General features: G+C 46.1%; 2 protein-coding genes across 5 annotated transcripts; one reads left to right on the top strand and one right to left on the bottom strand.

Annotated features, from left to right (window-relative positions):
• Positions 1–336: 336 nt before the first annotated feature.
• LOC125516184 (late embryogenesis abundant protein 19-like) lies at positions 337–2,089 on the top strand. Of its 3 annotated transcripts, none has more exons than XM_048681667.1 (5): positions 337–478; positions 559–987; positions 1,123–1,207; positions 1,305–1,646; positions 1,745–2,089. In XM_048681667.1, exons 3-5 carry the CDS (start codon positions 1,148–1,150, stop codon positions 1,880–1,882), a joined length of 540 nt encoding a protein of 179 aa, XP_048537624.1. In that variant the 5' UTR covers positions 337–478; positions 559–987; positions 1,123–1,147; the 3' UTR covers positions 1,883–2,089. The 3 variants fall into 3 exon arrangements, with proteins under 3 accessions (XP_048537624.1, XP_048537630.1, XP_048537637.1); XM_048681673.1 differs by having other exon boundaries at positions 338–478; positions 710–987; XM_048681680.1 differs by lacking the exon at positions 559–987 and having other exon boundaries at positions 343–478.
• Positions 2,090–12,772: 10,683 nt separating this feature from the next.
• Positions 12,773–18,485, bottom strand: LOC125516171 (putative disease resistance RPP13-like protein 1). Of its 2 annotated transcripts, none has more exons than XM_048681656.1 (3): positions 17,234–18,485; positions 15,886–17,039; positions 12,773–15,029 (listed from the first exon to the last, which is right to left on the bottom strand). In XM_048681656.1, exons 2-3 carry the CDS (start codon positions 17,011–17,013, stop codon positions 13,023–13,025), a joined length of 3,135 nt encoding a protein of 1,044 aa, XP_048537613.1. In that variant the 5' UTR covers positions 17,014–17,039; positions 17,234–18,485; the 3' UTR covers positions 12,773–13,022. The 2 variants fall into 2 exon arrangements, with proteins under 2 accessions (XP_048537613.1, XP_048537619.1); XM_048681662.1 differs by having other exon boundaries at positions 18,168–18,485.
• Positions 18,486–24,947: the final 6,462 nt, after the last annotated feature.

Here is a 24,947-nt window from a genome sequence, read left to right as displayed (position 1 = left end):
TCGTCGGTTGGCGCCACTCGCAGCAACCTCGCCGTGGACTGTCGCAGCACGACGGCGGCGGCGCACCGGCTTGCAAGCACGGCGCCGCTGCATCACGATGGTGACGTCGTAGCACGCCTCGCAGCAACTGCAGCATGGTGTTGGGATCCATCAAGGATGGAGGAAGGGAGCAGGGAGGGAGGGATTGGAGCTCGCAGCACTGGGTGGCCCCCTCCGGCCTTGCAGCGGCAAGATCCACCTGCGGGAGTGCTCGAGTGCGTGGAAAAATCATGGAGGGAGCACGCCGCCGACGGAGAGACGAGTGGTTAGAATTGGGGAAGGATAAGGCTGTACTGTGCGGAGATATTTTTCCACGGGAGAGAGAAAGGGGTGTAGGTCCCACAAGACGCGTGTCGTGCGGGCGAGGCAGCTGTCGAGCAAGCCCTGCATCCGGATGACACAAAGGAGTTTTCATAGATTATCTCCGGTACATTGTCAGGTAAGAAAATTTCCTTAAAGATGTTTTTGTTCATCATTTGCATTTAGTTAAGCCCTGTTCGAAACTTTCCCGCTCTGCAGAGTTGGGGAGTTGGGTTTTGACAGCTTCATCAAATTCAAGTAAAATATAGTCCGCTCCCGGAGTGGAGTTCGAGGAGCGGAGAGAAACTGAACGCAACCTTATTCAGTTATTCCGAATCACTATGCTAATTGTATTAGTACTTGAATGCAGCTATGTACGTACATAGAAGTGACGGTGGCCAGCTTGTGCTTAATGTTGAGTCACAAGCACATGTATTGCACGCTTTTGTCAACACTGGGTACATAGATAGGTTCTTCATCTTGGCATTTACCTTAGCGCACATGGGTTTCGAATCAGCTTCGTCTAGATGGACAGGCTTCTCGTAGGTACGGACGCGTGCGTGGCAAGCCGTGTCCTTTCTTATTCTACGTGGCGCCCAGTACGAGCTCCGCCCGCGACGTGTCCTGCCTGCGGGCTCTATCCGAAAGGTAGCCGCAGCTTCCCTATAAATATTCCCTGTTCCAAGCTCCTTGCAGCAAGCAGCTGATCCGAGTTAACCATTAGCCAAAAGTGATCTTGCTTTTCCATTTCCCAAGAGATCTCAGTTCGTGTCTGTCCTCCAGTCCAGTGTTTGTTTGAGCAGCAACCATGGCCTCCAACCAGGACAAGGCAAGCTACCGCGCCGGCGAGGCCAAGGCCCACACCGAGGTGACCATCTCGGCCGATCTTCTTCAAGTTGTTGCCGGAGCACACCCTCCGTGTTCAGTCTGCTGAAATGCTTCCATCCATCGCTCGTACGTTGCAGGAGAAGGCCGGACAGGTGACCGGCGCGACCAAGGACAAGGCGTGCGAGGCCAAGGACCGGGCGTGTGACGCGACGGGGAAGGGGCAGGGCGCCGTGGAGGCCACGAAGCAGAAGGCCGGCGAGGCAGGGCAGAAGACGTCCGAGACGGCCCAGGCCGCCAAGGACCGGGCCGCCGAGGGCAAGGACCAGACCGGCAGCTACCTCGGCCGCACGGCCGAGGCGGCCAAGCAGAAGGCCTCCGAGGCGACGGGGTACACGCAGGACAGGGCCTCCGACGCGGCGCAGTACACCAAGGACTCCGCCGTCGCCGGCAAGGACAAGACCGGCAGCGTCCTCAGCCAGGTTAGTGGGTCGGCCACTTACACTAATCAAAGACGACATTGTGTTCCAGTGTTCTGTTTGTGCTGCGTATGCTGAAGCTGAACTTGGTTTTCGTGTAGGCCGGCGAGCAGGTGAAGAACGCGGTGGTCGGCGCGAAAGACGCGGTGGCGAGCACGCTGGGGATGGGGGGAGACAGCACCTCCAGCGAAACCAAGGACGCGAGCACCACCGAGACCATCACAAAGAGCCGCCACTAGATATATACCTGTCGCGGTTGCATAATGCTTTCTTTCCTTTTAGTTCCTCTGGAGCTCCACATTCCTGTGGTGTGTCCGAGTCCGTATGTCGACGTCGGGCGAGAATGTCTGACTGACGAGAGATGTATCTTGGTGTTCAGAGTTCTCGTTTTAAGTTCCACAAATGGTGTAATAATAACAATAATAATAAAGTACCCCGTACTGTAAGTAATTTCGTCCTTAAGCGTACAGACCATGCTCATGATTTCAAGCTGTCAACATCCTGATATCTACTACGGAGTATGGCGGAAAGATCCATGATATTGATTTTTAAAACTCAAATTTAAATGTTTCAAAAAATTCCGTCAAAAATTATGAATGTTCACAACACACATGTCTACCAGCCTAAAAAATTCAGATCAAAATTCAAAGCATACAGAGAGAAACAAAAAAGTTAAAACTGAATGTGAATAGTGTAGGTTTTGACATTGTTCATGATTTTGTCTTTATTGACACTATTTTGCTGAATTTGTTTTTTTTTCTTTGTGTACTTGGAATTTTGATCCGAATTTTTTAGGATTGTAGACACATTCAGAATGTTTTGAAAGATTCTTTTTTAATTGGTATCATGAAAGCATGCAAATCATCATCTGTTTGGTCGTCACCTGAGAACGAACCGGCGATAAAATCGGCTTGGAGGCGATTGGATTCCCAGCACTCGATATCGGCCTGTTTTGCCCACTTTTCAGCCCATTATCGACCCAAAATCGGCCTGTTATCTGTGTAAAACAGCTCATATTTGTCGTGCTTCGACGTAAATTCAACATAAATTATTTTTATCACATCATAGAAAATCAATAAAAATCAAATAGTTCAATAAATAGATACATAAATTATTTTTATCACATCATAAAAAATCAATAAAAATCAAATAGTTCAATAAATAGTTCGATACAAATTAAATAGTTCAACAATAAATAGTTCGATATAAATTATATAGTTTAATAAATAAAAATTCATATTTCATCACACATCGAGCTAGGCGTTGTTCTTGAGCCTCCATAGGTGCTTCATCAGATTTTGTTGTAGTCGTTGATGCACCTGTGGATCTCGGATTTCCTAACGCATATTGAGGAAGGTCGTCCAGTTTGCCGATAACTGGTGATCAACTTGGGCAAGAGGACCCTGCCTGTAATAGGTCCAGTGTCGAACACTGGCTCTTCCTGCTCACTCTCAACATGTTATGCAAGAGACACAGCAAGTCATGACTTCCCACATTTGATCTTTCGACCAGGTCTGAACGAGGTACCGGACAATAGCAAATCGAGATTGAAGCACACCAAATGCCCGCTCGACATTTTTCTGTAAGCCTCCTGAACCTTCGCAAAGTAGGAGTTCTTGCTTCCTGACACAGGGTTTGAGATAGTCTTCACAAATGTAGACCATCTCGGATAGATGCCATCTTCTAGGTAGTATCATTTGTTATAGTGCCACCCATTGACCTCGAAGTTCACCGAAGAAGAATGACCTTCAACAAGCTTGGCAAAGACAAGGAAGCACTGCAGCACGGTGATGTCATTGTGAGTTCCTGTGATGAGGACATCAATACCATTGTTACACCCACAGCCCCTACTGTTACATATATTGGACCAATTACTAGAGCTCGCGCACGCCAATTAAATTACCAGGTACTTTCGTTTCTTGGTAATGATTCTAATGTTCATGAGATTATGATGCTGCCTAAATTGGATACATTTGTTTTGCTTACAAATGAAGGGCCTAGCTTGGAGAAGGATGAACATTGGAGCAAGAACACGCATGGAGTTGATGGCATGCGCAAGTGGATCAAGAACGGAGTTACAAGTGATGATTTCAGGACTTTGAAGCCGCCATAAGGAGTGCATGAAGCCTTGGACGAAATATACAAGATGCCACTTCATAATATTCGTCCATAGGCTATTCTAGGTGCTGCGTCACCTTATTAATGGGCCAGGCCCATGTAATTTCGAAATACTTAAGTATAGGCTATTTTTAGAGTCCGTATGTGTGGGGAAACAAGAGTTAGGGTTGGTTTCGGACCCCACCCTCAAGGGCCACGAAATTCCCCCCTCTTCCTCCATATATACAGCCCTTAGGGCGTCGTTTAGACTTTGGGTTTTGTTTAGATTAAAAGTTCGCCATAGCTGCAACTTCGCGTACTTCGTTTGTGTCCAACGACCAGACCAAGACGTCACAGAACCCCACCTTGATCAATAAAGCTTTCATCTTATATTCGCAATATCCCGATTGCAATCTCAGTTTCTTACTTGTTCTTCGTTTGCTCGCAGGAAACAGACCCTCGTGGTCAGGTTGATCGTGCTCCGGCGTGGTCAATAACCCTCGGAAGTTGGTTTAGCGATTGCTAAGGCGCGACGTCTCGCACGTTCGTAGTCGGATCGTCAAGGTCGACTCCCACAGAAAACAATAGCCACCATCTCATCGAAACATCGGGACACCTTAGCCTCTATCAAGTGGTATCAGATTTCCAGATTGCTCGGTGAGATTTTATAGTTTTTCGTAGATTAGATCGAGTCTGTTCTTCATACCTACAGTCCACGAAAAAGCCACAAAAAAATTAGGGTTAGTTCATCATATCCGAACCAATCTGAGCCTTTGCATAATCTTTTTAGGGTTTTTGCTTTGTTGAATTTGCGGTTGCATCGTCGTGTCAAGTTGCTGGTCTTCGAGTCTAGTCTTTTAGAGTTTCGAGTTCTGGTCATAAGTTGTCACGCCGCCGCCGCCGCACCATCATCATCGCCCATCTACCACTTGTGCTTATCCGCCACCGCTCTTAATCCATATCCATATACCACTACCAATCCGTATCCATATACCACCATCAATCTCTATCCATATACCACCACCGCTACCATATACCACCACCGCTGCCATATACCACAACCATATATCCACCACCAATCCGAGTTCTTCTCATATTAGGTTTGTTCTTGAGATCAATCTAAATTCTGATTCGTGTTTCCTTGCCTGCGTAGGTCTCGGAAAAAAAGAAAGAAAGAGTCTGGAGACCCCCGGGCAGTTTTTAGGCCAAAATTTTCACGGGCAAATTTTTTTCCCTATCCTATTTTTAGACTTTTCTTAGTCTTTTGAGCCACGTGCCATCATAGTGATTTTTTGTCGCATTTTTTCGTCGTCGCTCCCCTGATTTCCGAAAAAAAAAGTGAAAAAAATAAATTTCGTGCCCATCCTATCAGTTTGACGAGGGAAGAGTTTTGAGACACTCGCCATTATAGTGATTTTTCGCAAAAAAAAAGAGGAGCGCAGAAAAAAGGAGCGCAAAAAAAAAGAGGAGCGCAGAAAAAAAAAGGAGCGCAAAAAAAAAGAGAGCGAAAAAAAAAGAGAGAGTTCCAGAGTGTGCTTTTCCCTTATTTACGTGCAGCGCCGTGATTTTGTTAGTGTTCTAGGCTCGCGTCTCTAGCACGGTCTAGCCTAGGACCAGCACAGTACCGTCGTTGAGCGTTTATTCAACTTTGCATCTCTGAATTGATTATTGCTGACCCTTTTTGCTACCATACTATAAGCCTTCCCAGCTCCACATACATCTACGTCGTGCGTTTGACTCTCCCTGGCAATCGCTCTATCCAAGCTTTTGAAAGTTTTTGACTACAACGGTTGCCGATCACCGCCTGCTGCTGGGTAAGAACTGGTAAGAATTTGAGATTTGCTTGACGGATTTGTGACACCCGCCACCACCACCACTTGTTAGTAGTCTGTAGGATCATATTCTTGTGTGTTTCTATTGCTGCTAACCATGCCAGGATCACAAGCCGACGAGACTGACTGGGAGAACTTGACGAACAAGGAGCTTCATGATACGTTTCAGCAAATGATGAATGGACAGGTGCAAGATGTGATAAACAGATTTGAAGAGGCCATGGAGAAGATAGATGGCATGGAGAAGACGTTTGAAACAAAGCTCGATAACAAGTTTGCTGAATTGCTGTCGCGTTTTCCACCACCACCACCGGCTGCTCCTGCCGCACCTCTGCAACAACAGCAACAACACCGACTACCTCCACGTCGGGAAACAGCCCTCCGCCGAGCGAGCCGTGTCCCTCTTCAGTCGGGCCAAACTGCTGGTGCTGCTGTTGATACTTCTGTGGCTCCTACTGCTGATGTGGAGGAGGATGCTTATGTGGGAGATTATGAGGATGAGGTTGATCAAAATCAGAACTACGTGCCACCAACAGCACAGCAACCACCAGGTCGTCCACATGCAAATAATGGCAATGGTAGGGCTCACCCTCAGGTACGAGATCATGACCATCTCCCTAAACTAAAATTGAATATTCCACCATTTGAGGGTAGATATGTTCCTGATATATATCTTACTTGGGAGTTAGAAACTGAACAACGATTTACATGTTTACAATATCCCGAGGAGAGACGTGTTCCTGCTGCTGTTTGTGCTTTCACTAGTTTTGCATGTGTTTGGTGGTCTGAGCATTGTAGATTATATCCTATTCCGGCTACTTGGGCTGCTTTGAAAACTGCTATGCGTACTCGTTGGGTTCCACCATATTATCAACGTGAATTACTTCAAAAATTGCAGCGCTTAAGACAGGGAAAAAATTTGTAGAAGAATATTATCAGGAATTACAAACTGGCATGATTAGATGTGGTATTGTTGAGGAGAATGAAGCTATGCTTGCACGTTTTATGGGTGGATTAAATAGAGAGATTCAAACGATTCTAGAGTATAAGGAGTATACTAATATCACTCGTTTATTCCATCTTGCTTGTAAAGCTGAACGTGAAGTGCAGGATCGACAGGCATTGGCGCGGACTAACTTTTCTGCAGGTCGACCTTCATCATGGACACCACGTGCATCATCTACTTCCACACGTTCTGCTACACCGGCGCCTTCGTCGGCTGCCACCTCCAACCGTGATACAATAAAGTAGGCACAATCACCACTATCTGCCAAGAGCACACCTTCTGGGCCTGCAAAGAGCTCTTCTTCATCCATGGCATCAACAGGGCAAACACATGATATTATTTGTCGACGTTGCAAGGGTGGAGGTCATTATGCGAGAGAATGCCCATCTAAGCGTGTGATGATTGTTACTGAGGATGATGGGTATGAGTCCGCTAGTGACTATGATGAGGAGACTTTGGCTCTTATTACACGTGACGAACACGGTGGAGACGATTCTGATCATGAGACGCAATACATGGCTCCTGAAGATGCTGACAGGTATGAATGTTTAGTTGCTCAACGTGTTTTGAGTGTGCAGGTTACACAAGCTGAGCAAAATCAGAGGCATAATTTGTTCCATACAAAGGGAGTTGTGAAGGAACGTTCTGTCCGCGTGATCATAGATGAAGGGAGCTGCAATAACTTGGCTAGCATGGAGATGGTGGAGAAGCTATCTCTCACCACAAGACCACATCCACATCCTTACTACATCCAATGGTTCAACAACAACGGCAAGATTAAGGTATCACGTACTGTTCGTGTGCATTTTAGTATCTCTACATATGCTGATTATGTTGATTGTGATGTGGTACCTATGCAAGCATGTTCCTTATTACTTGGTAGACCATGGCAATTTGATAAAAATTATGTACACCATGGTAGAAACAATCAGTATACTCTTGTTCATAACGATAAAAATATTACTTTGCTTCCTATGACTCCTGATTCCATTTTGAAGGATGATATTAATAGAGCTAATAAAGCAAAACAGGAGACAAATAAGAGTGAAAAATCAGATTGTGGCAAAAGAATTTGAGCACCAAATGAAGCCTAATAATAAACCATCTACTGTTGTTTCTGAAATTAAATTGAAAAGTGCATGTTTACTTGCCACCAAATCTGATATTGATGAGCTAGATTTTAGCAAATCTGTTTGCTATGCTTTTGTGTGCAAAGAGGAATTATTTTCATTCGAGGACGTGCCTTCCTCTTTGCCCCCTGCTGTCACTAACATTTTGCAGGAGTTCGCTGGCGTCTTTCCACAAGACGTGCCACCGGGATTACCACCTATTCGAGGGATTGAACATCAAATTGACTTAATTCCCGGTGCTTCGCTACCCAACCGTGCACCATACCGTACCAATCCAGAGGAGACGAAGGAGATTATGCGTCAAGTACAAGAACTGCTCGACAAAGGTTATATACGCGAATCCCTTAGTCCTTGTGTTGTTCCTATTATTTTAGTGCCGAAAAAGGATGGTACGTCGCGTATGTGCGTTGATTGTAGAGGCATTAATAATATTACTATTCGTTATCGTCATCCTATTCCTAGGTTAGATGATATGCTTGATGAATTGAGTGGCTCTACAATATTCTCCAAAGTTGATTTGCGTAGTGGATACCATCAAATTCGTATGAAATTGGGAGATGAATAGAAAACAGCATTTAAAACTAAGTTTGGATTATATGAGTGGTTAGTCATGCCTTTTGGGTTAACTAATGCACCTAGTACTTTCATGAGGTTAATGAACAAAGTTTTACGTGCTTTCATTGGACGATTTGTGGTAGTTTACTTTGATGACATATTGATTTATAGCAAATCTTTGGAGGAACATTTGGAACATTTACGTGTTGTTTTTATTGCTCTACGTGATGCACGTTTGTTTGGAAACCTTGGAAAGTGCACCTTTTGCACCGATCGAGTATCTTTTCTTGGCTATGTTGTTACTCCACAGGGAATTGAAGTTGATAAAGCCAAGATTAAAACTATTGAGAGCTGGCCGCAGCCCAAAACGGTCACACAAGTGAGGAGTTTCCTTGGCCTCGCTGGTTTCTATAGGCGTTTTGTGAGAGATTTCATCACCATTGCTGCACCTCTCAACGAGCTTACAAAGAAGGATGTGCCTTTTGTTTGGGGTACCGCACAGGAAGAAGCCTTCACGGTATTGAAAGATAAGTTGACACATGCTCCTTTACTCCAACTTCCTAATTTCAATAAGACTTTTGAGCTTGAATGTGATGCTAGTGGAATTGGATTAGGAGGTGTTTTATTACAAGATGGAAAAACCTGTTGCATACTTTTCTGAAAAATTGAGTGGGCCTAGTCTGAACTATTCTACTTATGATAAAGAATTATATGCTCTTGTTCGGACCTTAGAAACATGGTAACATTATTTATGGCCCAAGGAATTTGTTATACATTCTGATCATGAATCTTTGAAACACATTAAAAATCAAGCAAAACTGAACCGTAGACATGCTAAATGGGTTGAATTCATTGAGACTTTCCCTTATGTCATTAAACACAAGAAGGGTAAAGAAAATGTTATTGCTAATGCCTTGTCTCATCGTTATACTATGCTTTCACAACTTGACTTTAAAATATTTGGTTTGGAGACCATCAAAGATCAATATGTTCATGATGCTGAATTTAAAGATGTATTGCAGAATTGTAAGGAAGGGAGAACTTGGAACAAGTTCGTTCTTAACGATGGATTTGTGTTTCGTGCTAACAAGCTATGCATTCCAGCTAGCTCCGTTCGTCTTTTGTTGTTGCAGGAGGCGCATGGAGGAGGATTAATGGGACACTTTGACGTCAAAAAGACGGAGGATATACTTGCTACACATTTCTTTTGGCCAAAGATGAGACGGGATGTTGAGCGTTTTGTTGCTCGCTGCACTACATGTCAAAGAGCTAAGTCACGACTCAATCCTCATAGTTTATATATGCCTTTGTCTGTACCTAGTGTTCCTTGGAAGGATATACCTATGGACTTTGTTTTAGGTTTACCTCGAACAAAGAAGGGGAGGGATAGCATATTTGTTGTCATGGATAGGTTCTCGAAAATGGCACACTTTATACCATGTCATAAAAGCGATGATGCTGTTAATGTTGCTGATTTGTTCTTTCGTGAAATTATTCGCTTACATGGTGTGCCAAATACTATTGTTTCAGATCGTGATACTAAATTTCTTAGCCACTTTTGGAGATGTTTATGGGCTAAGTTGGGGACTAAGCTGCTTTTTAGTACTACTTGTCACCCCCAAACTGATGGACAAACTGAAGTAGTCAATAGAACATTGTCTACTATGCTTAGGGCTGTTTTGAAGAATAACAAGAAAATGTGGGAAGAATGCTTGCCTCATATTGAATTTGCTTATAATCGCTCATTGCATTATACTACTAAGATGTGCCCTTTTGAAATTGTGTATGGTTTCCTACCTCGTGCACCTATTGATTTGTTGCCTCTTCCATCTTCAGAGAAGGTTAATTTTGATGCTAAAGAACGTTCTGAATTGATTTTAAAAATGCATGAGTTAACTAAGGAAAACATTGAGCGTATGAATGCTAAATATAAACTTGCTGGAGATAAGGGTAGAAAACATGTTGTGTTTGCGCCTGGAGATCTTGTTTGGTTACATTTGCGTAAAGATAGATTTCCTAATCTGCGCAAATCAAAGCTAATGCCACGTGCTGATGGTCCTTTTAAGGTGTTAGAGAAAATAAATGATAATGCATATAAACTTGAGCTACCTGTAGATTTTGGGGTTAGCCCCACTTTTAACATTACAGATTTGAAGCCTTATTTGGGTGAGGAAGATGCGCTTCCGTCGAGGACGACTTCATTTCAAGAAGGGGAGGATGATGAGGACATCAATACCATTGTTACACCCACAGCCCCTACTGTTACATATACTGGACCAATTACTAGAGCTCGCGCACGCCAATTAAATTACCAGGTACTTTCGTTTCTTGGTAATGATTCTAATGTTCATGAGATTATGATGCTGCCTAAATTGGATACATTTGTTTTGCTTACAAATGAAGGGCCTAGCTTGGAGAAGGATGAACATTGGAGCAAGAACACGCATGGAGTTGATGGCATGCGCAAGTGGATCAAGAACGGAGTTACAAGTGATGATTTCAGGACTTTGAAGCCGCCATAAGGAGTGCATGAAGCCTTGGACGAAATATACAAGATGCCACTTCATAATATTCGTCCATAGGCTATTCTAGGTGCTGCGTCACCTTATTAATGGGCCAGGCCCATGTAATTTCGAAATACTTAAGTATAGGCTATTTTTAGAGTCCGTATGTGTGGGGAAACAAGAGTTAGGGTTGGTTTCGGACCCCACCCTCAAGGGCCACGAAATTCCCCCCTCTTCCTCCATATATACAGCCCTTAGGGCGTCGTTTAGACTTTGGGTTTTGTTTAGATTAAAAGTTCGCCATAGCTGCAACTTCGCGTACTTCGTTTGTGTCCAACGACCAGACCAAGACGTCACAGAACCCCACCTTGATCAATAAAGCTTTCATCTTATATTCGCAATATCCCGATTGCAATCTCAGTTTCTTGCTTGTTCTTTGTTTGCTCGCAGGAAACAGACCCTCGTGGTCAGGTTGATCGTGCTCCGGCGTGGTCAATAACCCTCGAAAGTTGGTTTAGCGATTGCTAAGGCGCGACGTCTCGCACGTTCGTAGTCGGATCGTCAAGGTCGACTCCCACAAAAAACGATAGCCACCATCTCATCGAAACATCGGGACACCTTAGCCTCTATCATCCTGGCATACCAAAGGAGTGCCAAATCCAGAGGTCCTGTGTGGCCACTGCCTCAAGTACCATACTGCAACCGCCTTTGACGCTTTTGTACATCCCCTGTCAAGCAAATGGACAGTTTTTCCATTTCCAATGCATGCAGTCGATGCTTTCAAGCATCCCAGAAAATCATCTTGCTGCATTCTGTGTTAGGATCCGAGCAGTGTGTTCAGCATTAGGTGATCGCGAATATTGCGGTCCAAACACTACCACCACTGTCCTGCGGAACTTGTAGAAACACTCAATGGTCGTGGACTTGGTCATGCACCCATAGTCGTCGAGTGAATCACCGGGAGCTCCGTATGCAAGTATCCTCATAGCTGTCGTGCACTTCTGGATTGAGGTGAATCCAAGTTTGCCGGTGCAATCCTTCTTGCACTTGAAGTAGTTGTCGAACACCCGGATGGAATTCACAATCCTGACGAAAAGCTTTCGGCTCATCCGATAATGGCGCCGAAATACTTTGTCGCCGTGCAGTGGAGCGTCGGCGAAGTAGTCGGTGTAGAGCATGCAATAGTCTTCCAGATGATGTCGGTTCTTTGCTTTCAGCCGCCCCGGTGCCGAGCCACCTCGCCGACGATGAGATGCTCCGCATCCTAGACGTCGGCATCGGCTTCCTCCTCTAGCAGCGCCGCGAGCGCCTCCTCGTCGTCCGAGTCCATCGTCCAGCAGGCAAATCGCCGAACACCTGGCGGGCGTGGTGGGCGCATAGCCGCCGGTATCCCACCCTGCGCGGCCGGAGCGCCGGAAAACCCGCCCAGGAAAGTGGTGGAGAGGTTGCCGCGGCGAAACCTTCTCTTTTTTCCGGCGGGGAATGGCCTATCTAGCGGTGATGGGCGGTAGGCAGCGCCGGGATCGGCAGGGTAACGGCAGAGCGCGCGGGGGTGGGGGCGGTGGTGGGCGCTGGGCGGCGCCGGGATCGGCAGGGTAGCGACAGAGTGCGCTGGGGCGGGGGAGGCGAATCTGGACGATTGCCTTGATTTTTTGCCTGACAGTGTGGCTCAAGCGTGATTTTCACTTCCACCGGAGCCTTCAAGCGCCCCAGTGCGCTGGGTTTGGCCTGGGATCGCCGGGACCAAAAACAGGTCAAGCCGACGGATTTCGACGTCTTGGGAACGTGATTGGGGGTATTTTCGGCGTCGGTGCAAAAAAAGTCACTCTAAGGGCCGGTTGGAGATGCGGCTAGAGATGCTCTAATATGTTAATGCTCGTTCGGTCGTTTCCATGAAGTAAAATATTAATGCATTTTGTGCTCTCACTCCGTCCACTCAAGCTGCGGTGCCGAACAGAGGTAGGTTGGCCGTGACCCATGTAAGGAAACCTGACAAAATTACAAGTATGAAAATGTTGATGCCTCCACGGATTCAGTCATCCATTCACAGGCGCCAAGCCTGAAAACTAATTGTTGGTCAAGGTGAATGCTCAAAGTCGAAGGAGAACTTCAGTGGAAGAGAAATATATTGCAGTCACTCGCTACATTCTTACATTACAGTCCCTCTTGTTATATTTTCTCAAGCATGGGGGGCAGACAGCCGATAGCGCCTTCTGTCATCAGATATCAGACGTCAGTCATCTCTAAGATCAGAGCTACCTGGTAATGGTGAGGTTTTGTGGGAGCTGACGCGGCTGTCCAGCTTGATACGCAGACGTCCCGACAATCTCCCATGACTCATCATTCAGCAGCAAGCTCTTGAGCACCGGGACACCTTCCAGCGTCTCCAGCTCCGGGCAATCAGTGATGGCCATCCTTCGGAGCATCGCGAAGCCACTGATCTTCTTGAGCTTGGGGCAGTAGAGCACATCGAGCTCCATGACCGAAGGGAAATTCTCCAGCGACGCTAGGGCGCTGAGCTTGCTGAGGTCGAGCGTTCTCAGGTTATACCTGTTGCTGCTAGCAAGTCCCGGGGGGAGACGGCTGAGCATGCAATGGATGATGCTGAGATACTCCAGTGCAGGCATGGAGATGGCCCCGCCCTGCTCCTCCTCCGCCCAGTCCCACTCCTCCCATCCCGTCATGTTGTGCAGCTTCAGGTTCTTCAGCTTAGGGAACGGTCTTGTCACGAAGAGGTCACCAGCGCCGCCATTTCCACTTGGAAGGGCTTGGAAGTCGGGCCCGACGAGCTTGATGGCCGGAGCCCAGTTGACCGCCAGCCCTTCCAGGCTGACCATCCCGCACAATCCGTCGGGTAGCTGGGTGCAACAACGCAGACGCGTTAGCGTGATGCCAGTCAAGCTCTTGAAGGCCATTGCAGTTGGCGCCCGCATCCAGTATGGCAGCCGACGGCCGAAGTATCCTGCCATGAACAGATCCTCCAGGTACGGCGGTGGGCAGAGCTCATCGAACACCGCCTCAATTCGCTCCTGGTCCTTTTCAGGAATCTGTTCTCCTCCCACTCCATCTTCCTCCTCATTCTTGTGGCAGATCAAGTCCAGAAAGCTGAGATGCTTCTTGCTGCCGATCATGGCCCTTGCCGCCACTGAACCACCAGGCACATTTTCCAGACCATGTATCCTAAGAGTCCTAAGATGAAAGAGATGCTCCAGTTCTTCTAAAGTACACCAGTCCCCAACCATCTTTGCCGGAAACCCATAGACTGACCTCAGATTCGTCAGCGCGCCAAACCCCTTGGGCACAACATCAACACTGGACCCATCTATGGAGAGATACCTTAGACGCCCCAGCTTTACGATGCCGTCAGGAAGCTTGTCCAGCTTCCTGCAGTTGAACAGTGCAATGTGCTCAAGGAACTTCATCTTGTGGATGTCATGGGGCAGCCTAGATACATCCGTCTCAGTGAAGGACAAATACCGTAGGTGCCTCAGCTGAGACAAATGGTCGACCAACCAGTCGCAGTCTGCAAAGCTGATATCCAGTGCCCGTAAGCTAGCAAAAGAAGAAGCAAGTGAAGGACCAGAACCACTGCCGGGCTTGAAGTTGCAGGCTATAACCAGTGTCCTTAGTGATTCCAGCTTTTCTAGGATATCCCACTCCAGTACTGAATTGGTTAATTTCATGGACAGACGGCGGATTCTCTGGTTATGTGAAAGAAGGCTTCTAATGTCGGTCTGCTCCTTGAGAACCACAAGAGCTTCTTCCCTAGCCACAAACCGAGCAAAGGAACGGACAACATCGTGCATGATGTAGGCCCATCCGCTCTCAGCTGACTCATTGGTCTCTAGAAGGTTCCTGGCGACTAACTCCCGGTGGTACTCAGCTCCTATCTCCTCTAGGTCTAGTTGGTCTGACTCTGACCTCTCGTCGGCCTGAACAAACCCTTCACTAATCCACATGCTAATGGCTATATCCTCTAGGAATTCTGAACCCTTGGGGAAGAGTGAGTAATATAGAAAGCACTGCTTCAGCTCTGGAGATAGATCGTCGTAGCTCAGATGTACCGAGTAGTTCAGTTCCTCCTGTGACCCATGCTCTTCCCATTCGAGATTCTTGTTCAGAACAATCTCCCATTCACGTTCGCTTGGGTGTCTTGTGCTTAAGAGTCCTCCCATCACTTTAATGGCAAGTGGTAAACCGTCACATTTTTCAATGATCTTCATCCCAACATCTTTTAGTTGATCAAAGTGACTCTCGTCATCCTGCAACAATATAAGAATTAGGAATTGTACTATATATGTTTGTATGTATTTGTACTAAATATATGACGTCCTTACATCAAGTAGCAGTACATGTACAGAAATGTCCACTGGTAAATTTTGTAAAAAGTATGGTGTCTATAAATTATTAAAAATTAGAATTAAAAATGGTATTATCCAATCCAAGTATACACAAAATGTACATCTTGTGTAAGTGAATGTTTCCTCAGAATATGCAAAGATCATCATTAACAGCTGACAATCCCCAAAACAACAGGTATAATTTCCAACTAGCGAAATCTCAGAATCTACAAACGTGGGTAGGAGAATTAAAATAGTTTCAATATCTATTTTGGAACAAAAATATTGATATTTAATATTAAAAAAGGGAATAAAATATTAATATTCAAATATAAAAGTATTAATATACAAAATTTTAGAAACAGAAAATAAAAAAACTAAAAGTAATCACATGCTTTTCAAATATCGAAAAGGAAAAGAGAGCATTTTGGACCTCAACTATTGCTAGAGTTTAGATTACACACTTCAACTAAAAAATAGCTAAATTGAGCAATTGACTATCAAAATTTGACAAAGTACACCCATGAGACGAGTTAAACTCGTTTTGACTTGACATGAGATCACGTCACATGCCATGTTACCAAGTTTTGGAAAACCCCATTATAATATCATAAAATTATAGGAAAACACTAAAATGAAAACAGAAAGGCAAGTTTAATTTGCAAAATAATATATAAAGCTGGAGTAGATTAAAATGGTCAAATCAGATGTGCGCCTTTTTAAGGTTTGCAATTTGTTTGGTTTTGGTCAAAACAAATGAGCTGAGTGAATTGCTGACCTGCAATTGTGGCAGCTGTTTTTTGAGCAAGGACCAGGCATCATCCTCGTCCAGTTTGCTGACATGGATTTGATCGCTGCCGGAGGCTCCCATCCTGAAAGCGACGTCTTCGTTCCTCGTGGTGACAAGGACGCGGCTCCCCGGGTGCCTCCGACCGGCGTTGACGACGGGAACCTGGAGCACCTCCTTCCATGCTCGGTCGCTCCACACGTCATCCAAGACCAACAGGAATCTGTTGGCCAACAGGGCATCAGTGAGGGCTGTCTCGAGCATGGACTCATCCCTCTCGCCGCCATGCTTGCCACCGGCGTGCGTGATGGCGGCTCTCAGCAGCTCCGCCTTGTCGAAGCGCCGGGTGATGCCCAGCCATATCCTGGTCTTGAACTCCACCTTGATGGCCTCCTGCGCGAAGACCTTCTTGGCGAGGGTGCTCTTGCCCATGCCGCCCGGGCCGACGATGGACACCACCTTCACCCTGGCGGATGCCATGTCGTGGCCGTGGCTGGTGAGCTTGTGCACCAACTCCTCTGTGTCCATCTCGACCTTGTCCCCCACGATGGATGACTCGTCGAACCCCGGCGTCGTCCTGTTGATCCTGCTGTGGCTCGCCGGATCCGACGGCTGCCTCCGTTCCTCGTATGAACCGAAGTTGGCATGGAAGTTGAACACCACGGCGTCCTTGCGGACGCTGTCCAGCTTCCCGTTCAGCCTCTTGATCCGGCCGCCGATCTCATGGGTGAAGGCCGGGTTCTGCAGGCAGAACAGAAGCGGCTCGAGGAAGCCCTGCAGCTTCTTCTTCAGCTGCCCTACGAGAGAACGGAAGCGGGTGGAGCTGGAGGCATTACGCCCGCTCTCCTTCGGTCGCTCCATGGCCTCCAGTTGACAGAGCTCGAGGATGTCGGTAGCCTCGTACATGGCGTCCTTGAGCCTCCCCACCCACACCTTCACACTTTTGTCGGTGATGTGCCTCCTCTCTGCATCGGCCAGGTAGCCCTGCAGGTACACCAGGTTGGCCTCCAGCCTCTTGATCTTGCCAGAGACGCCCAGCAGCATGCGCACCTCCTCTTCCGCCATGCTGGTAATCATCTTCTTCACATATGGCACGAAAGCGTCCAGGACAACAGCCATGGCTCCGGCGTCCTGGATAATTTATCCTACAAATCAAGCGGGGTTCAAATTCATGCATATTCATACATATTTAAGCGTGCGTGCGACTTAAACAGCTAGATAACTAAAGTCTACTTAATCTGCTCAGGAACATCAGGATCAGGTAGATGTAGAAAAATATAAAGAAGCGTGTAGTGAACAGGTGAAAAGAAATTTACAAAACGTGCTTTGGCGGTTATACCTCAGTTTGTGACGAGGGAGAAGATCTCGGCTCTTTGAGAGTATTACTCAGCACTGATGGGTGAAATGAGCAGGCCACCAGAGTCAAAGAGCTAGTACTAGCAATATCGAGTCTCTTTGCGCCGAGTATTATATTTCTACTTGAACATCAAGTAAGGTATCCACTAAGTATATCGAATCTCTTTAGTCTTTAGGGAATGTTGATCATCTGCGCCGAGTATTATAATTCTACTTGAGCTGTTGAGCATCAAGCAAGGTTTCCACTAGTATATCAAGTCTCTAGGGAACGTTGATCATTTGCGCCGAGTATTATATTTCTACTTGAGCATCAGGCAAGGTGTCCGCTGGGTGCAAGTATCAATTTATTTATTTTTGCGAGAGTACACCATGGTCAGTGGCGGAGCCAGGATTGGCCGATACCCCAGGCGAAAAACTAAGGGCAAAAATACCAAAAATACCCAATTTCACGGCATACAAAAGTGAAGTTATGTTGCATACCCCATCAAAACCCAAATATAATATTCAATAACAGTATTTGTTCAGTGATGATCCAACCAATAAAGTAAGACATGTCAAAGGACAATATATAACATAGATGATACAAAAGATGGTATCAAATGAACGTACTGATTGATCTGAGCCTCTCATGGATACAACTCAATGGTAGTAGAAGCTAAACCTTCTAGGATAAATTTTTGAAATGCAAATCATAAATAGCAGGTAAAAATAGTTATATAAAACTGCATAATTATAAAACTAGAATTTATAAAATCAGTACCCACATTTACAGGACTGCAGAATTGTATATACAAAACTAAAGGAAGGAAACAGCATATAAAGGGGAAAGCATTAAGAACTAAGGTCATGCTTCAATCAGGCATCAAACTGTGACATCTAACAAGCTGGAATTTGGGAGAGCTGGAGACGGGGATAACCCTCTGTGTGTGAGCCGCTGAGGCGGAATGCCGAAGGGCGCCGGCCGCCGCGGTTGCTTCTCGAGACCTGGACGGGCACTGCTGGACTGGACGAACCGGGTCACCGCCTCGCCGGGCAGCATGCCGGGCCTGTCGCGGGATATGGGAAGGGGAGTACTGCCCGCTGCCGCACGGGGCTGGCCGCCTGGCAGTGAGAACGAGACATGGCGGCGGTCGGCGGGCGGCAGCGGCGGCTCGGCAGGATAGGGCTCGTCCATGCCGGTTCGTTCCTTTCTTTCTTTACTCGTCAAAAAAAAACACGCACGCGCAGCCGCACAGATCCTGCTTCTTTTCTCGTTCGCTCTCGCTAGTGTGGTATTGGGAGTGGCTGCGCCCCGGGCCAATAGTCATTTTTTTAACACAGTACATATACAAACGCTCGTATAAACGCGCATACACTCACTTCTATAAATGCATACACGCATATCTTATTCTTATAAGCACCTCTGAAAGACTGAGTCGATATATCATAGGCGCCTCGTAGTCGACAGAAACGTCCCCTCCCACTGATAGTGTATCGCCAGATACCGAAATAAATCCAAGATAAATGCGAGCACCAGGACTTAAACCCTGGTAGGCTGGAGATACCATGGTCCACTTAACCATCCCAATCACAGGTTGGTTAGCATCAATAGTTTTTTTCTAGATATAGCTAGGTTGGGAAATTCCTCACACACACAGGGCTGGCTGGGCAGCTCCATCGCTGAAGTACTTCTTTTTAGAAGGCAAAAGACAATTCAAAAAACTGTGTCTCGCTACAAACTAAACACATTCAAGCTAATCCAAAGATTAATCATCGCACATAATACAACACAACACAAGTAACCTGTCCTAAGCAAAACAACAAAGTCGTGCCTCGACCAACACCATTTACCTTGAAGAGCAATAACTGCAACCGAACCTTCCTTACCGACGCAACAACCACTCTTGAATGCCTAATAGGAGATGGCGAGTGGGTGGTGGGGCTCGGATGATCCCGAGAAAGCCATCGTCTTTGACTTCCTGACAATGGCTTACATTGCGCCGATGAAGATCTACTTAGACCCACGGCAAGCACCAAAGAAAAGCACCAAAGAAATGCAATACAGAACCTTTAAGTCGTGTCTCCCCCGCACGATGCTCCCCAACAGAGTAAGGACGCCAAGACGTCGTCATCGTCGATCTGGAAAGGAACCTAGGCTTTCGCCTAGACACAACAACCCAAGCGAGAAAGGGCATATTCTAACACACCTCCGCGACGCCTCCAAGGAGGAGAACGGCACCCACAAGCGTCGTTGTCACAACACCGACCGAAGATGGGTAGGATTTTCACCGGTAACGTCGCATACCTCCATCCTTGCCCACCAGATTGGAGCCACTGTCCATGTTGGATCACTTCGCCACCGCAGCAGCACCTTGCCAAAGTGGATCATAATGTCGTGGAACATCGACACCCCGCACAGCCGAAGGCACGCATCACTACATCCTTCTCCCGCACGGCCAAGAACCCGCAATTCCGGATCATCCTCCACTACCAACATTGAAGGAAATATGCCCTAGAGGCAATAATAAAGTTGTTATTTATATTTCCTTATATCATGATAAATGTTTATTATTCATACTAGAATTGTATTAACCGGAAACTTAGTACATGTGTGAATACATAGACAAACAGAGTGTCACTAGTTTGCCTCTACTTGACTAGCTCTTTGAATCAATGATGGTTATGTTTCCTAACCATAGACATGAGTTGTCATTTGATTAACGGGGTCACATCATTAGAGAATGATGTGATTGACTTGGCCCATCTGTTAGCTTGGCACGATGATCGTTTAGTTTGTTGCTATTGCTTTCTCCATAACTATACATGTTCATATGACTATGAGATCATGCAATTCCCGAATGCCGGAGGAACACTTTGTGTGCTACCAAACGTCACAACGTAACTGAGTGATTATAAAGGTGCTCTACAGGTGTCTCCGATGGTGTTTGTTGAGTTGGCATGGATCAAGATTAGGATTTGTCACTCCGATTGTCGGAGAGGTATCTCTGGGCCCTCTTGATAATGTACATCACTATAAGCCTTGCAAGCAATGTAGCTAATGAGTTGGTTACGGGATGTAGCATTACAGAATGAGTAAAGAGACTTGCCGGTAACGAGATTGAACTAGGTATTGAGATACCGACAATCGAATCTCGGGCAAGTAACATACCGATGACAAAGGGAACAACGTATATCATTATGCAGTTTGACCGATAAAGATCTTCGTAGAATATGTAGGAACCAATATGAGCATCCAGATTCCGCTATTGGTTATTGACCGGAGACATGTCTCGGTCATGTCTACATAGTTCTCGAACCCATAGGGTCTGCACGCTTAACGTTCGGTGACGATCGGTATTATGAGTTTATGTGTTTTGATGTACCGAAGGTAGTTCGGAGTCCCGGATATGATCACGGACATGATGAGGAGTCTCGAAATGGTCGAGACATAAAGATCGATATATTGGATGGCTATATTCGGACACCGGAAGTGTTTCGGGTGATTTCAGAGAAAATCGGAGTGCCGGAGGGGTTACCGGAACCCCCCGGGGAAGTATTGGGCCTTAGTGGGCCTTGGAGAGAGAGGGCAGTAGCCCAGGAGGTGGCGCCCCCCAAGGGGAGTCCGAATAGGACTAGGGGAGGGGGCGCGGCCCCTCTTTCCCTCTCCCTCTCCCTCTCTCTTCCTTCCCCCTTCCTCCTTCCTAGTAGGACTAGGAAAGGATGAATCCTACTCCTACTAGGAGGAGGATTCCTCCTTTCCTTGGGCGCCACTAGGGCCGGCCGGCCTTCCCCCTTGCTCCTTTATATACGGGGGCAGGGGGCACCCTAGGACACACAAGTTGATTGTTCCAAGCCGTGTGCGGTGCCCCCCTCCACCATAATCCACCTCGGTCATATCGTAGCGGTACTTAGGCGAAGCCCTGTTCCGGTAGCAACATCATCACCGTCATCACGCCGTCGTGCTGACAAAGCTCTCCCTCGAAGCTCTACTAGATCGTGAGTTCGCGGGACGTCACCGAACTGAACGTGTGCAGATCGTGGAGGTGTCGTACCTTCGGTGCTGGGATCGGTCGATCGTGAAGACGCACGACTACATCAACCGCGTTGTCATAACGCTTCCGCTTACGGTCTACGAGGGTACGTAGACGATACTCTCCCCTCTCGTTGCTATGCATCACCAAGATCTTGCGTGTGCGTAAGAATTTTTTTGAAATTACTACGTTCCCCAACAGTAGCATCCGAGCCAGGTTTATGCGTAGATGTTATATGCACGAGTAGAAGACAAAGGAGTTGTGGGCGTGGGTATATGCATATTGCTTGCAGTCACTAGTTGATTCTTGATTCGATGGCAGTGTTCGATGAAGCGGCCCAGACTAACATTACGCGCGCGCTTACGCGAGACTGGTTCTACCGACGTGCTTCGCACACAGGTGGCTAGTGGGTGTCTATTTCTCCAGCTTTAGTTGAATCGGATTCAATGAACTGGGTTCTTTATGAAGATCAAAAAGCAATCACTATACCACGTTGTGGTTTTTGATGCGTAGGTAAGAACGGTTCTTGCTAGAAGCCCGTAGCAGCCACGTAAAACTTGCAACAACAAAGTAGAGGACGTCTAACTTGTTTTTGCAGGGCATGTTGTGATGTGATATGGTCAAGACATGATGCTAAATTTTATTGTATGAGATGATCATGTTTTGTAACACAGTTATCGGCAACTGGCAGGAGCCATATGGTTGTCGCTTTATTGTATGAAATGCAATCGCCATGTAATTGCTTTACTTTATCACTAAGCGGTAGCGCTAGTCGTAGAAGCAATAGTTGGCGAGACGACAACGATGCTTCGATGGAGATCAAGGTGTCAAGCCGGTGATGATGGTGATCATGATGGTGCTTTGGAGATGGAGATCAAAGGCACAAGATGATGATGGCCATATCATATCACTTATATTGATTGCATGTGATGTTTATCCTTTATGCATCTTATTTTGCTTAGTTCGACAGTAGCATTATAAGATGATCTCTCACTAAATTTCAAGGTATAAGTGTTCTCCCTGAGTATGCACCATTGCTACAGTTCGTCGTGCCGAGACACCACGTGATGATCGGGTGTGATAAGTGATACCTCTTGAGCACTACGTTGGTTTTCCCTTGAAGAGGAAAGGGTGATGCAATAAAGTAGCGTAAGTATTTCCCTCAGTTTTTGAGAACCAAGGTATCAATCCAGTAGGAGATCTCGCTCGAGTCCCACACACCTACACAAACAAATAAGAACCTCGCAACCAACGCGATAAAGGGGTTGTTAATCCCTTCACGGTTAATTACGAGAGTGAGATCTGATAGATATGATAAGATAATATTTTTGGTATTTTTATGATAAAGAGAAATAAAGATGCAAAGTAAAATAAACGGCAATAGAAATAACTAAGTGTTGGAAGATTAATATGATGGAAGATAGACCCGGGGGCCATAGGTTTCACTAGTGGCTTCTCTCAAGAGCATAAGTATTACGGTGGGTAAACGAATTACTGTCGAGCAATTGATAGAATTGAGCATATTTATGAGAATATCTAGGTATGATCATCTATATAGGCATCACATCCGCGACAAGTAGACCGAAATGATTCCGCATCTACTACTATTACTCCACACATCGACCGCTATCCAACATGCATCTAGAGTATTAAGTTCATAAGAGCAAAGTAATGCTTTAAGTAAGATGACATGATGTCGAGGGATAAACTCATGCAATATGATATAAACCCCATCTTTTTATCCTCGATGGCAACAATACAATACGTGCCTTGCTGCCCCTGCTGTCACTGGGAAAGGACACCGCAAGATTGAACCCAAAGCTAAGCACTTCTCCCATTGCAAGAAAGATCAATCTAGTAGGCCAAACCAAACTGATAATTCGAAGAGACTTGCAAAGATAAACCAATCATACATAAAAGAATTCAGAGGAGATTCAAATATTGTTCATAGATAAACTTGATCATAAACCCACAATTCATCGGATCTCGACAAACACACCACAAAAGAAGATTACATCAAATAGATCTCCAAGAAGATCGAGGAGTCGAGGAGAACTTTGTATTGAGATCCAAAGAGAGAGAAGAAGCCATCTAGCTAATAACTATGGACCCGAAGGTCTGAAGTAAACTACTCACACATCACCGGAGAGGCCATGGAGTTGATAGGCCCTCCGTGATCAATGCCCCCCTCGGCGGAGCTCCGGAAAGGCCCCAAGATGGGATCTCTCGGGTACAGAAGGTTGCGGCGGTGGAATTAGGTTTTCGTGGTGCTCCTGGATGTTTGGGGGTACGTGGATATATATATATATAGGAGGAAGAAGTAGGTCGGTGGAGCAACGAGGGACCCACGAGGGTGGAGGGCGCGCCCAGGGGGTAGGCGCGCCCCCCTGCCTCGTGGCCTCCTTGATTGTTTCTTGACGCCCACTCCAAGTCTCCTGGATCACGTTTGTTGAGAAAATCACGTTCCCGAAGGTTTCATTCCGTTTGGACTTTGTTTGATATTCCTTTTCTGTGAAACACTGAAATAGGCAAAAAAACAGCAATTTGGGCTGGGCCTCCAGTTAATAGGTTAGTCCCAAAAATGATATAAAAGTGTAAAATAAAGCCCATTAACATCCAAAACAGATAATATAATATCATGGAACAATCAAAAATTATAGATACATTGGAGACATATCAATAAGCACTATGTTCACATACAACGGGTGCAAGCCAGTTTTGCACACGCGGAATACTCGGGTTAAACTTGACGAGCCTAGCATATGCATATATGGCCTCAGAACACTGGAGACCGAAAGGTCGAGCGTGAATCATATAGTAGATATGATCAACATAATGATGTTCACCATTGGAAACTACTCCATCTCACGTGATGATCTGATACGTCTCCAACGTATCTATAATTTTTGATTGCTCCATGCTATATTATCTACTGGTTTGGACATTATTGGGCTTTATTATCCACTTTTATATTATTTTTGGGACTAACCTATTAACCGGAGGCCCAGCCCAGAATTGTTGCTTTTTGCCTGTTTTAGGGTTTCGAAGAAAAGGAATATCAAACGGAGTCCAAACGGAATGAAACCTTCTGGAACGTGATTTTCTCAACAAACAAGACCTGGGAGACTTGGCGCGCCTACCCCCCCCCCCCAGGCGCGCCCTCCACCCTCGTGGGCCCCCTGTTGCTCCACCGACGTACTTCTTCCTCCTATATATATCCACGTACCCCCAAACGATCAGATACAGAGCCAAAAACCTAATTCCACCACTGCAACTTTCTGTATCCATGAGATCCCATCTTGGGGCCTGTTCCGGAGCTCCGCCGGAGGGGGCATCGATCATGGAGGGCTTCTACATCAACACCATAGCCTCTCCGATGAAGTGTGAGTAGTTTACTTCAGACCTACGGGTCCATAGTTAGTAGCTAAATGGCTTCTTCTCTCTTTTTGGATCTCAATACAATGTTCTACCCCTCTCTTGTGGAGATCTATTCGATGTAATCTTCTTTTTGCGGTGTGTTTGTTGAGATCGATGAATTGTGAGTTTATGATCAAGTCTATCTATGAATAATATTTGAATCTTCTCTGTATTCTTTTATGTATGATTGGTTATCTTTGCAAGTCTCTTCGAATTATCAGTTTGGTTTGGCCTACTAGATTGATCTTTCTTGCAATGGGAGAAGTGCTT

This window comes from Triticum urartu, chromosome 1 (genome assembly GCF_003073215.2).
Source record: "Triticum urartu cultivar G1812 chromosome 1, Tu2.1, whole genome shotgun sequence".
Lineage (NCBI taxonomy): Eukaryota > Viridiplantae > Streptophyta > Magnoliopsida > Poales > Poaceae > Triticum > Triticum urartu.
The sequence above is the reverse complement of the archived record's forward strand: the minus strand, read 5'-3'. Positions and strand labels throughout refer to the sequence as shown.

What these genes read in the sequence shown, in the direction of transcription:
- LOC125516171 (XM_048681656.1), bottom strand. Translation starts at nt 17,013, where the DNA reads ATGGCTGTTGTCCTGGACGCTTTCGTGCCATATGTGAAGAAGATGATT. An exon ending in AACAGCTGCCACAATTGCAG is followed by an intron (nt 15,030 to 15,885) that starts GTCAGCAATTCA and finishes ATATTGTTGCAG; the next exon opens with GATGACGAGAGTCACTTTGA.
- LOC125516184 (XM_048681667.1), top strand. Translation starts at nt 1,148, where the DNA reads ATGGCCTCCAACCAGGACAAGGCAAGCTACCGCGCCGGCGAGGCCAAG. An exon ending in AGGCCAAGGCCCACACCGAG is followed by an intron (nt 1,208 to 1,304) that starts GTGACCATCTCG and finishes CGTACGTTGCAG; the next exon opens with GAGAAGGCCGGACAGGTGAC. An exon ending in CCGGCAGCGTCCTCAGCCAG is followed by an intron (nt 1,647 to 1,744) that starts GTTAGTGGGTCG and finishes GTTTTCGTGTAG; the next exon opens with GCCGGCGAGCAGGTGAAGAA.